This window comes from Haliotis rufescens, unplaced genomic scaffold, assembly GCF_023055435.1.
Source record: "Haliotis rufescens isolate VD_foot unplaced genomic scaffold, xgHalRufe1.0.p SCAF_1, whole genome shotgun sequence".
Lineage (NCBI taxonomy): Eukaryota > Metazoa > Mollusca > Gastropoda > Lepetellida > Haliotidae > Haliotis > Haliotis rufescens.
In genome coordinates this window covers 28,663,810-28,676,509 of record NW_025963779.1, presented here as the reverse complement: position 1 = coordinate 28,676,509, position 12,700 = coordinate 28,663,810, and the positions used below count along the sequence as shown (strand labels likewise).

General features: G+C 41.0%; 1 protein-coding gene across 1 annotated transcript in view; it reads left to right on the top strand.

Annotated features, from left to right (window-relative positions):
- Positions 1–10,172, top strand: part of LOC124149498 (glutamate--cysteine ligase catalytic subunit-like) — a 44,034-nt gene extending 33,862 nt beyond the window's left edge. Inside the window, exons 10-16 of the mRNA XM_046521125.2 lie at positions 573–685; positions 1,693–1,785; positions 1,962–2,066; positions 4,711–4,792; positions 5,254–5,366; positions 7,662–7,779; positions 9,299–10,172. Coding sequence (XP_046377081.2) covers positions 573–685; positions 1,693–1,785; positions 1,962–2,066; positions 4,711–4,792; positions 5,254–5,366; positions 7,662–7,779; positions 9,299–9,543 — 869 coding nt within the window. The 3' untranslated portion in view covers positions 9,544–10,172. The remainder of the gene's footprint in view (positions 1–572; positions 686–1,692; positions 1,786–1,961; positions 2,067–4,710; positions 4,793–5,253; positions 5,367–7,661; positions 7,780–9,298) is intronic.
- The last annotated feature ends 2,528 nt before the right edge of the window (positions 10,173–12,700 follow it).

Genomic DNA, 12,700 nt, shown 5'->3' with positions numbered 1-12,700 from the left:
AGCAACCTATGCAAGGTGATAGTTGCAAGGTTTTGTTGCTCACAGTATCAATCCCAGCCATTAAGATGTAAAACGTCTTTGATTGAGGGGCTTTTAGAAGTTGGAGTACTAAGTAAGGATATGATATATGGAACAACTTCTTCATTGCAATTAGAAGCGACGTTATCATAACGGTCTTAGAAACTACACTGAAACATCACTCCATATATCTTATCCTTACCTTAAGATGTTTTTAAAAAATTAGATTGACATTTTGATACAGATGCTAGTACCTTTATTTAGTAAGGATATGATTTATGGATGAACAACTTCTTTATTACAATTAGGAGCGACGTTTCAGTGTAGGTTCTAACACAATTATCAAGCAAGTAGGTGTTGGTACCTACACCGAAATGTTGCTCCTAATTGTAATAAGAAGTTGTTCATCCATAAATCTTATCCTTACTTAGTACTCCAACTTCTAAATGCCTCTCAAAGCAGTTATCTTTGTGAAGCAATTATAAGAGTGGGTTTGGTTGGAGAATCTCAACACTATTTCTGTATGCTGTATTAACTTTCCTCTCCTTGTGTAGGTGTAGATGAACTGCTGTCCCGCCACCTTGCCCACCTGTTTATACGAGACCCCATCTCCCTGTTCAGTGAGAAGATTGACCAGAATGATGACGAGGACACTGACCATTTTGAGGTGAGGCACCAAAGATGGTGGTCAAGAGTGAGTGAGTATGGTTTTACACGGCTTTTAGCAATATTCCAGCAACATCACAGCGGGGGACACCAGAAATGGGCTTCACACATTGTGCCCATGTCGGAAATCAAACCATGGTCTTCGGCGTGACAAACTAACGCGGCACTAGGCTACCTGACCGCCCCTGGTGGTCAAGAGGAAGTGTATGTGATCATTTATTGGGGGTACATTATGGTATTGTGTTGTTTCAAGGCTCATGCTTGAACGAGAGATGAAATATTTCATTTTAGAGACTGCTCATTTGTTGGGTGGGTGGGTGGGGGTGGGGGTGGATACTTTTGTTCTCCCTAACATATATACATGTGTCTTTGTGCAATGGCCGGATGTCTATCACTTCTCTGTCAATCTGTTCATTCCTCTCTTAACTCTAAACATAACAAGTCTCCATACCTCTGAGCAAACTGTATCATCATCACAAGACAATGTCTACATATCGCTTACCTTAACCAGGTATAATTTTTCAAAATGACCTTGTGCATTTGCATATTTTAATGAATAAGAAAAACAGCGTGTCTGGTCCCAATGCGATTATTAACAGTTCTACCTGTGAAGATCCGTGGTAAAATAGGTCTTCAGCAACCAATGCTTGCCGTAAAAGGTGACTATGGTTGTCGTAGGGGGCGACTAACAGGATCACGTGGTCAGGCTTGCTGTCTTGGTTGATGCATGTCATCTTGTCCCAATTGCGTGGATCAATGCTCATGGTGTCAATCTCTGGATTGTCTGGTCCAGACTCGATTATTTACAGACCGCCATCATGTAGCTGGAATATTGCTGAGTGTAGCGTTAAACAAACAAACAAATTAACAGTTCATAACTGTTTGATGATTCTGGTACTTAACAAATATTTAGATAAGTTGATTTTGGGAGAGAACAGCTGGGCCTTTTATTCCAGAGTTTCTCTTGTCTCCGACTGTTTAGAGTGCATGCTTGTTTTGTGTTTCCAGAACATCCAGTCAACCAACTGGCAGACCATGAGGTTCAAACCCCCCCCACCCAACTCAGACATAGGCTGGAGAGTGGAGTTCCGGCCCATGGAGGTAGGGAAATCACTGCAAAACAGACACTTGTGTTTTCGGTAACATTTACTTAACAACGTTAAATTTGTGGGCAGGTAATAAAACGGTTTGATGATTTAAAAAACAACGCAATATTGATATGCTATTACTTTGTTATGCTGTGTTGTGTTGAGTTTGAGTCTTGTTCCTTGTTGTAGGTTCAGCTGACTGACTTTGAGAATGCTGCCTATGTGGTGTTCATTGTGCTCCTTACGCGAGTCATCCTCACCTTCAAACTCAACTTTCTCATACCCATCTCAAAGGTAGGTCCTGGATCCTGACACATCTAGCACTGTCACTGCATTGTCCAGGGTATTACAGTCAAGTCTTGTTAATCCAACACTCATTAATCCGACAATCAGCTATATCCGACATAAATGATGGGAAATCAGTGCTAATTAGACCTGTTAATGCAGCGGTCTCACACTCCAACTGTGTCTCCAACACACCAATTTGCAATCGAAATCACTCATTAATCAGCCTCGTTAATCCGGCACAGTGATCAGCGTACTCCATGGTCAACTGCCTGCAAGTACACAGACCCGAGTTTTGATGCGAGACAAGTCAGCTAGTAGCTGCATATTACAACAGCTGCAGACATAAACTCACTTAACAATAAACAAGTAATGCTTTCAATACACAAAACAGCACAGCCACTAAAAAAGCATCTTTCTTGAGCTTTGCGGCACTAGTTTCAAATTGGCGTCTACACTTTCAAAAGTAATTTGAATCAGGCATACAGTCCGTAACAGTAGTTCAGCTTTAGAGATTGCAAGATCAGAGAACATGTTCCGCTAACAATAAAATTTAACAATATTAATATTTTTATTTTTCATTATTTTATTACAACGTATATGTATCATTATCTATCATGTAGTTGTCGGATTTTCAATCCCGAATGTTGATACTACTTATTTCCGTTTATGTGACATGCTCGTGGATCTGACATAATCACATGCAACCAGTCATGTCTGACTAACAGGAGTTGACAATCTCATTAAAATCAGATCTTAGTTCTCGCTGCCGCTAAACAAAGATCTGAGGACATCCCATTTCGGGTCACGTCAGACCGACCTTTCGCAAACTCTGACCGACCAATGGAATTACTGACAAGAAGTCGACATTAGCCAATCAGAAGGCAGCTTTCTCGTGCTTTACGGCACTAATTTCAAATTGGCAACTATGCTTCGAAACATTTTGACAAATTCTCACTTAAAAATTTGAAACCTGAACAAAAGAAAGTTCTAGAATGGCTAATATATGGTCTAGATTTTATAGATTCAGTCGTTAAGCCCGTAACTATCGTTCGGAATACCCCGTTTTAACATTTTCGAGGCTGCATGATTAGAAATTACATTCCGACTGTCACTTTCATGATCTGGTAAGCGACGCTCTGATTGGTCGGATGAAAGGTCATTCTGACGTGACCCCTAATGGGATGTCCTCAGATCTTTGTTAAGCGGTAGCAAGAACTAAGATCTGATTCTAATGAGATTGCAGGAGTTGATCGCATATCTCCAGGCTATAATAATTGATACCCAGGACCGATTTGTGACAATGCGTTCACGTAATATCATGTTACTATGGGGCTCTTTGCAAACAGTAAAACAGTGGAACAATTGTTATAATGCTCAGTGGGAATTACTGAAAATAACTTTAGGTGTATCCGTACCCTTATGGGTAATATTGTGTGGTATGTAGTACCTGCAGATGTTCACCAGGGGCACAGTGGGCTTAGGCAAGGCAGAGTTGCTTCCCTTAGCTTCCCGGATGTGTGCCTGGTTCTGTCAGTGTCATAACAGTTCCTGTTGGTTTCACTAAAGTGGTAGACATCTACGCCCTGTATCACCTTATACTCCAACACACATTAAGCTGATTTGCAGTTATGTAAATGAAATACTGTCAAAGTGATGTAAAATAAATTTGAAAGGCCATCTGATATGTTTGGAGTGGTTGAGGCCCAAACAGCACATGTCTGACATTTTTCTTGGTTTAGATTGCAGGGGAAGTTGATGAGTTATGATCGGACATAAAGATCTAAACTGACATAAGTCAACTTGGAATGTTCAAATATGGTTATCAGTATTATATCCACTGGTTTCCATCCATCAAAGCAACTGACAGTATTGTGGGGTATCCATGTCAGCGATTGATATTTTGACACATCAACAATGTAGGAGCTTTTGACCCGTTTGTCAGATAAGGGCTTTTGTCCTAAGGGGATTTTGTCCCAGGGGCCTATTGTCCAAGGGGGTTTTGTCTATGAGGGCTTTTGTCCGTACACCACAGTGCAGTGCAGCAGTAGTTTAATCAGTCCGTGGTGCCCCTATTGTAGCAATGTACACAAGAATCAGTGAAAATATATGGCTATAATATGTAAACACCAGTCATAACTTTTGAACTTCCCCAATGAACACATTGCTATTTGGATCATTGTTAGTTCAGCATGCTTCATAGTGAAATGACCCAATGGATAGTCCGGGTAAGAATAGGTCCCCAGCAAGCTAAGCTGGTTGTAACTTAATGGATCAGGAGGTCAGGCTTGGGCGTGGATCATTTGTCCTTAATGTCTGTCCCTAGATTGTGTGGTCCAGAGTTATTTACAGGTCACTGTCATATACTTGGAATATTTTTGAGTGTGGCGATAAACAATGAGCAAACTAACCAAAAAGCGACTTAGTGAAATGACTTGTACCTAGAAATGTAGTTTCCTTTCTCTCTGTAGGGGCAGTCGGGTAGCCTAGTTGTTAAAGCGTTCACTCGCCATGCCAAAGACCCAGGTTCGATTCCCGACATGGGTACAATGTGTGAAGCCCATTTCTGTTGTCCCCCGCCATGATATTGCTGGAATATAGCTAAAGGCGATGTAAAACCATACTCACTCACTCACTCACTTTATCTCTGTAGGTTGATGAAAACATGAAAACGGCCTCAAAGAGAGACGCAGTCAGACAGGGCCGGTTCTACTTCAGGAAGGATGTTGTCACAGGTGAGGAACACACAATGATTGATGTACCATTAGGTGTCCATTATTAGCAATCACAGGTCACCCTTAGTCAGTCAGGGCGATGGGGTAGCCTAGTGGTTAAAGCGTTTGCTTGTCACGCTGAAGGCCCAGGTTCGATTCCTCACATGGGTACACTGTGTAAAGCCCATTTCTTGTGTTCCCACCCTCTACCCCCCTGATATTGCTGGAATATTGCTAAAAGTGGCAAAAACCATACTCACTCACTCACTCTTAGTCAGTCGATGACTGTATGCCTATAGTTGACCATATGGGTGATTTATAGAGAAACCTAAGAATAACCATGATGACATTATCTGTCCTTTTGTCAATTAATGTTGAAAGTCCCTCGCCAAAGGTCATGATTTGCAAATGAATTTACTTGGGACAGATAATGAGTATTTCCTTAGTGTTTCTGGGTTGTTCTCTAAGTATTGTGTTGACAGATTGCTCCCCGCCTGAGGCTGCAGAGTGTATGGTGAACTGTGAGAAGACTCCCTGCAAGTGTATTGCCGATGAATACACATTGATGAGCATCGATGAAATCATCAATGGCAAGGTAGGTGGTCCAGCAGAAACACACCAATTTGACTGGTTTTGTGGAATCTGTGAGGATGTCATCATGAGTTACTGTTTGTAGCAGGTTTGTTACAACAAACAATCGTTGATTGTGGTGGTGTCCCACTTTTTGTCATGATTTGGCATTTTTGAAAAATTATTTCTTGAATGAAAATACTGGTACCGAACTGACCACAAATTAATAATGAATTATTGTTATCCCTGGCAATGTGTTTTGTGGGGAATATTAAAATGGACACTGTGTCAGTCTGTCTGTGCAAGATGTTGTTTCCGGAGCAGATCTTGAAAACCGTACGATATTTCTTCACTAAACTTGGGTCTTAACTAGATAGGTCTAGTTTTGTACTGGTGCCTGTTGATAGTTTTGGATTTTTAAAGAAACAAAAACATTTTCACATTTCAATGACATCAAGTTTCATACATTTATCCACGACATCGATGACTTTGTTCTCTTTTGATATATTAAAATGAATAGAAGTGATTAATGCTTGAATGTCTACAATCAATTTAAATATGCAAGCTTACAATCACTCCTTACATCAGGGTGACCTGTCACTCCGTGAGTAAACATCACCTTTTCAGAAGGACATCAAAGGAACATCCCCTAATGTGTAGACACAGTTATGTAGTATTCTGGGAGATGTCAAATCAGGGTCAGTTATCATTTGCCTGTATTTAGCAGTACATTGATATAGTACTTGGAGGCCATTTAGCAGTACATTGGTATAGTACTTGGAAGTCATTTAGCAGTTCATTGATATAGAGCTTGGAGGCCATTTAACTGTACACTGATATAGTACTTGGAAGTCATTTACCAGTACATTGGTATGGTACATGGAGGCCATTTAGCAGTACATTGATATAGTACATGGAGGCCATTTAGCAGTAAATTGATGTAGTACTTGGAAGTCATTTAACTGTACACTGATATAGTACTTGGAAGTCATTAAACAGTACACTGATATAGTACTTGGAGGCCATTTAACAGTACACTGATATAGTACTTGGAGGCCATTTAACTGTACACTGATATAGTACTTGGAGGCCATTTAACTGTACACTGATATAGTACTTGGAAGTCATTAAACAGTACACTGATATAGTACTTGGAAGTCATTAAACAGTACACTGATATAGTACTTGGAAGTCATTAAACAGTACACTGATATAGTACTTAGAAGTCATTAAACAGTACACTGATATAGTACTTGGAAGTCATTAAACAGTACACTGATATAGTACTTGGAAGTCATTAAACAGTACACTGATATAGTACTTGGAAGTCATTAAACAGTACACTGATATAGTACTTGGAAGTCAATAAACAGTACACTGATATAGTACTTGGAAGTCAGTTTGCAGTACACTGATATAGTACTTGGAAGTCATTAAACAGTACACTGATATAGTACTTGGAAGTCATTAAACAGTACACTGATATAGTACTTGGAAGTCATTAAACAGTACACTGATATAGTACTTGGAAGTCATTAAACAGTACACTGATATAGTACTTGGAAGTCATTTTGCAGTACACTGATATAGTACTTGGAGGCCATTTAACTGTACACTGATATAGTACTTGGAGGCCATTTAACTGTACACTGATATAGTACTTGGAGGCCATTTAACAGTACATTGATATAGTACTTGGAAGTCATTTTGCAGTACACTGATATAGTACTTGGAAGTCATTAAACAGTACACTGATATAGTACTTGGAAGTCATTTAACAGTACACTGATATAGTACTTAGAAGTCATTTAACAGTACACTGATATAGTACTTGGAGGCCATTTAACTGTACACTGATATAGTACTTGGAGGCCATTTAACAGTACATTGATATAGTACTTGGAAGTCATTTTGCAGTACACTGATATAGTACTTGGAAGTCATTTAACTGTACACTGATATAGTACTTGGAAGTCATTTAACAGTACACTGATATAGTACTTGGAAGTCATTTAACAGTACACTGATATAGTACTTGGAAGTCATTTAACAGTACACTGATATAGTACTTGGAGGCCATTTAACAGTACACTGATATAGTACTTGGAAGTCATTTAACAGTACACTGATATAGTACTTGGAGGCCATTTAACAGTACACTGATATAGTACTTGGAAGTAAGTAATTGCACTTGACAAGATGCACAGCATTAAATAGTTTGCATCATCTGATTCCATCAAATACACAGGGATCCTGCATGATAGAAACCCTGGGCCTGATATTGCAAACTAGTTGTGACGTTGTGGTGTCATTGTTTCAGGGAGATTTTGTTGGTTTGATGTCCCTGATGAACAAGTACATGGACAGTGTGGAGACGGACGTGGACACTCGCTGCACCATCCTGCAGTATCTACAGCTCATCTCCAAAAGAGCCTCAGGTAATTATTTCCCCAGCAGGTTTGACTAATATATTTTCAACATCCCTGAAACTGCAAGGCCTGTGGGGCTGAAACTGCAAGACTGTGGAGCTGTAACTGCAAGACCTGTGGGGCTGAAACTGCAAGGCCTATGGGGCTGAAACTGCAAGGCCTGTGGGGCTGAAACTGCAAGGCCTATGGGGCTGAAACTGCAAGGCCTGTGGGGCTGAAACTGCAAGACCTGTGGAGGTGAAACTGCAAGACCTGTTGAGCTGAAACTGCAAGACCTGTGGAGCTGAAACTGCAAGGCCTATGGGGCTGAAACTGCAAGGCCTATGGGGCTGAAACTGCAAGACCTGTGGAGCTGTAACTGCAAGACCTGTGGGGCTGAAACTGCAAGGCCTATGGGGCTGAAACTGCAAGACCTGTGGAGCTGAAACTGCAAGACCTGTGGAGCTGAAACTGCAAGACCTGTGGAGCTGAAACTGCAAGGCCTGTGGAGCTGAAACTGCAAGGCCTGTGGAGCTGAAACTGCAAGGCAAGGCCTGTGGGGCTTAAACTGCAAGGCCTGTGGAGCTGTAACTGCAAGACCTGTGGAGCTGAAACTGCAAGACCTGTGGAGCTGAAACTGCAAGGCCTGTGGGGCTGAAACTGCAAGGCCTGTGGGGCTGAAACTGCAAGACCTGTGGAGCTGAAACTGCAAGACCTGTGGAGCTGAAACTGCAAGGCCTATGGGGCTGAAACTGCAAGGCCTGTGGGGCTGAAACTGCAAGACCTGTGGAGCTGAAACTGCAAGACCTGTGGGGCTGAAACTGCAAGGCCTATGGGGCTGAAATTGCAAGACCTGTGGAGCTGAAACTGCAAGGCCTGTGGGGCTGAAACTGCAAGGCCTGTGGAGCTGAAACTGCAAGGCCTATGGGGCTGAAACTGCAAGACCTGTGGAGCTGAAACTGCAAGACCTGTGGAGCTGAAACTGCAAGACCTGTGGAGCTGAAACTGCAAGGCCTGTGGGGCTGAAACTGCAAGGCCTGTGGAGCTGAAACTGCAAGACCTGTGGAGCTGAAACTGCAAAACCTGTGGAGCTGAAACTGCAAGACCTGTGGAGCTGAAACTGCAAGGCCTGTGGGGCTGAAACTGCAAGACCTGTGGAGCTGAAACTGCAAGGCCTGTGGGGCTGAAACGTTGTTTGAAGCATCCCAGCTATGGAGTACCCAGAGAGTGCTCACAGAATTTTGATCTAATTTAAACATGGCTGCCATTATTTCTTCATAATTTAGGTGAACTTCAGAGCCTTGTAGGTCTACATTCTGTGATTTCTACAAGTCCTATGAATACTTTAACCACTATGAATTGTTTTGAGGACTATAGGCTTGAAAGCACTAGTGCTGTTTTCCAGATGTGGATTATGATTTATTGAAATTCATGGTGAAGGATCAGAAGCAAGGATGTACGTCAGAAAACATTAATGTTATTTGCTTACAAATTTAAAATCCCATAGTCTTTTGTAATTATATGATGAATGCTCCATTTGTTGTTTTAGGTGAGTTGATGACAACAGCACGATGGATTCGCGAATTGGTCAACAACCATCCAGATTACAAGCAAGACTCCGTCGTGTCCGACAGCATTGCCTATGACCTTCTGTCCAAATGTGCTGCCTTTTCACGAGAAAGTACTGATGTGCCCGAACTTTTGTTTTCCTATTCAACTAAATCTGCTGATACCATTCCATTGGCTGTGTCCAAGGCACAAGAGTACTACCATGAGAAGAGTAAGAAGAAATAGAAACAGGAAGTTAGGAATTATCTCCCCTTTTGTTTTCAAGCAATGGTGCTATGGGGTGGCCACACTAGCATACAATGGTTCAATCAGTTAGTCTGCTTTAATAGACATGAAACTGGCTTCAGGTTAGTAATTGTTCCATTGGTCATAATGGATTGTCAAATCAAAATCAATAATATTTGGAACTCATGAAGAGGTGTGTTGATAAGCACAAAGGCTAATATATTACATAGCTAGAGTTAGATTACTTTCTTTATCCTGAAGTTAATGTGAGTTTTAAATTAATGCAAAAGATGTGATTATCCCATGTTTGCATTAACTCTGGTATCAGGGAGTTTATTGTCTTGTCAGGTTCACTGCACATTCCTGATGCAATGACCTACATAACAAAGCTTTGAAGAAGCAATGCAACCGGCGCTAAATTTAGTGTACCGTGTCAAGTGTGCTCACTTTGTTTACACAAGTTATTAGACGCCAACCATGTATGACGGCACCCTTGTTTTGGGCAAAAAAAATATCATTACAAGCAAAAAATCACATTACATGCACCATCTTCCCGAGGCAAGAGAGTTAACTGACTTTAAAAGTCCAGTTCCACCCTTGCCGAACTAGACTGGAATTCCTGGCCTTGATCGTAGCGCCACCAGTGGCTATAACTAGTTATGTCCCTTCTAAACCTCTCCTATGGACCAATCAGATTCCACCTCTCGTATCACTTGTGTTTGCTTCACACAAAATGGTGGCGCCCAGTCAGGACGATCTGATCGATGATCAAGTTCTATATCGTGATAAAACGGGTCTTACATCGCGAAATGCATCAAACCACGTGAGCACCTTGTTTAAAAACATGAAAAGATTTGGAAAATATCTGCTGACAACAAGTTGGCGGTGCACATGCTTTGCAAATCCTGCAATCGACCAAAATCTGCACGACAGTTTACAAACCGGATTTCGATTTCGGTGCGCGTGTTTGATTGGACTATGCATAGACTCGTTAGTCCAGCCAAAATGTAACTCCATAATACCAGCGTAGTTCGGCAAGGGTGGAAACTGGACTTGTATAGTCAGTTTACTCTCTTGCCTCGGGAAGATGTACATGCACAGGCTCGCTGACTTGGTTGATGCATGTCATCGTATCCCAATTGCGCGGATCGATGATCATGATGTCAATCACTGGATTGTCTGGTCCAGACTCGATTATTTGCAGACCACCGTCATATAGCTGGAATATTACTGAGTGCGGCATAAATCAACAAACAACAAACAACAAACAAACCTCATTACAAGCAAAGCTGTGCTCTAAAACCACGTAGTGAAAATGTCCAGTACTGTAACAGCAGCTGTGGTGGTTACACTGTTTGGCAACGGATTGTGCTTATTAGTGTAACAGCACTTGGATATTTTTACAGTCTTTGTCGGTGACATGACCTAGCTCATTTGAATATGCTTTGTTTGGAATGTCCTGCGATTGATTACCTGGAATTACATCACATCTCATGCAGAAGACGTTCAATTTGTGAAGAAGGCAAACAATATTATTCAGTCAAACTATGATCCCATGGATTCTAAGATGACAGTTTGGGTGGGGCTGCTTGCATTGATTTCATGATGCATGTTAGGCCAGGGGTTGAAACTTGCATTCGTTTGACAACACATTAATTTCATGATTTACAGTATATTGCACAGTATGGTCGGTCGGAAGGCATTTTTCTTACACCGGAGCTTTTCGTCTCATTTTCTTTGTATAATCATTTCATTGAATTTTGTAAAGTTATTCAAATCAAGAATTATTTCCAGGCTTGTTGATTTGCTGTGGGGGCAATAGTCTCTTGGCTTTTAAGGTGATCAGGGTTAATTTATGGTTATTTATAAGTTCAGTTACTTGTTGGGATCACACATGAAAATTATGATTTAATCTCTGTCCTAAGGGAATATTTGGTCCAAGTTGATGGATGTGTTGTTGACCATTTGTCAAGCACCTGTCTGTGATTTCCTGGCATCTACTACATAAACACACACTTGGGGTAATCTCTGTAGACACTTGTATCTTGGTGTATTGGACGACCCCCTTTCTTTGCCCTCTATTTTGGCCTTAAAAACTTCACCGATACTCTGTAATATGTGGTACATTAATCTTTGTGGGAAGGAAACTCACATCAACAGATGTTGCAGTGTGCACTGATATACTATCAGATGACCTTGCCACCTTACACAATATTATTGTCGTTTTGACTTTTCAATGTATCACAGTGCCAGTCCAATGGAAGAGGATAATGTCTTGAATTTCTCATGTAATCCAACATGCGGATCTTTTAGCCATATTTTTACGTCAGTGTTAAGTGTAAACTCCACTGTAAAACATTAGGCACACTTTCCTAAATGATGTGTGTTCTCTGAAATGTTGAAGGATGTCTGGCAGGCTGTATTATAAGTACCGTATTCGATGTAATAAGCGCCCCGCTCTAATAAGCGCCCACACTGATAATATATATAATATATTGGCAAGTGAACAAACCCAATTAGCACCCCTTCCGATTGATCAATGTACACAAGACTTATTTATTTGCGTATAATACGCACTCGTGTGTTATATGCACCCTTAATTATGGGCAAATAAATTCTGGAAAAATATATCTGTCGTATATAAAGAGTTCAGGCTGTCAGCATAAACCACGAAATTTATCTTTTAACTTTGTTTTTTTTTCACCAAAATAATATTCTATAAGAGCCCCCTATTTCTAATTTTGAGAGCGCCCTGGGCGCTTATTACGTCGAATACGGTACTAACATTTTTCGGAGATAGGGAAGTTATATATGTTATTTTTTACTTATCCTGCATTACTCCTTAATGCATTCACTGCTTACTTACGACAACTAGAAGGACAGCGCTGCGAAGGTCCTGGGTGAAGAAATAAAGTTGTTGTTCTCAAGTCCCAATCAGTGGCCTTCCGTCGCTGTCCTCTGACCTTGATGACACCTAAGGTCATCTTCACATCACTGCTTGTCGCAGCACAGCTAGGACGTGTCCAAGCGGAGCTCTCCTTTTGGATTAATTTTAGACCTTCAGTTTGTCTACAATCTTAAAAATTGATCTGCGATGGGTGATGTATTCTTTTCATATTACTTTCACCATGTTGTGTAGTTTTATGTGAATTAATTA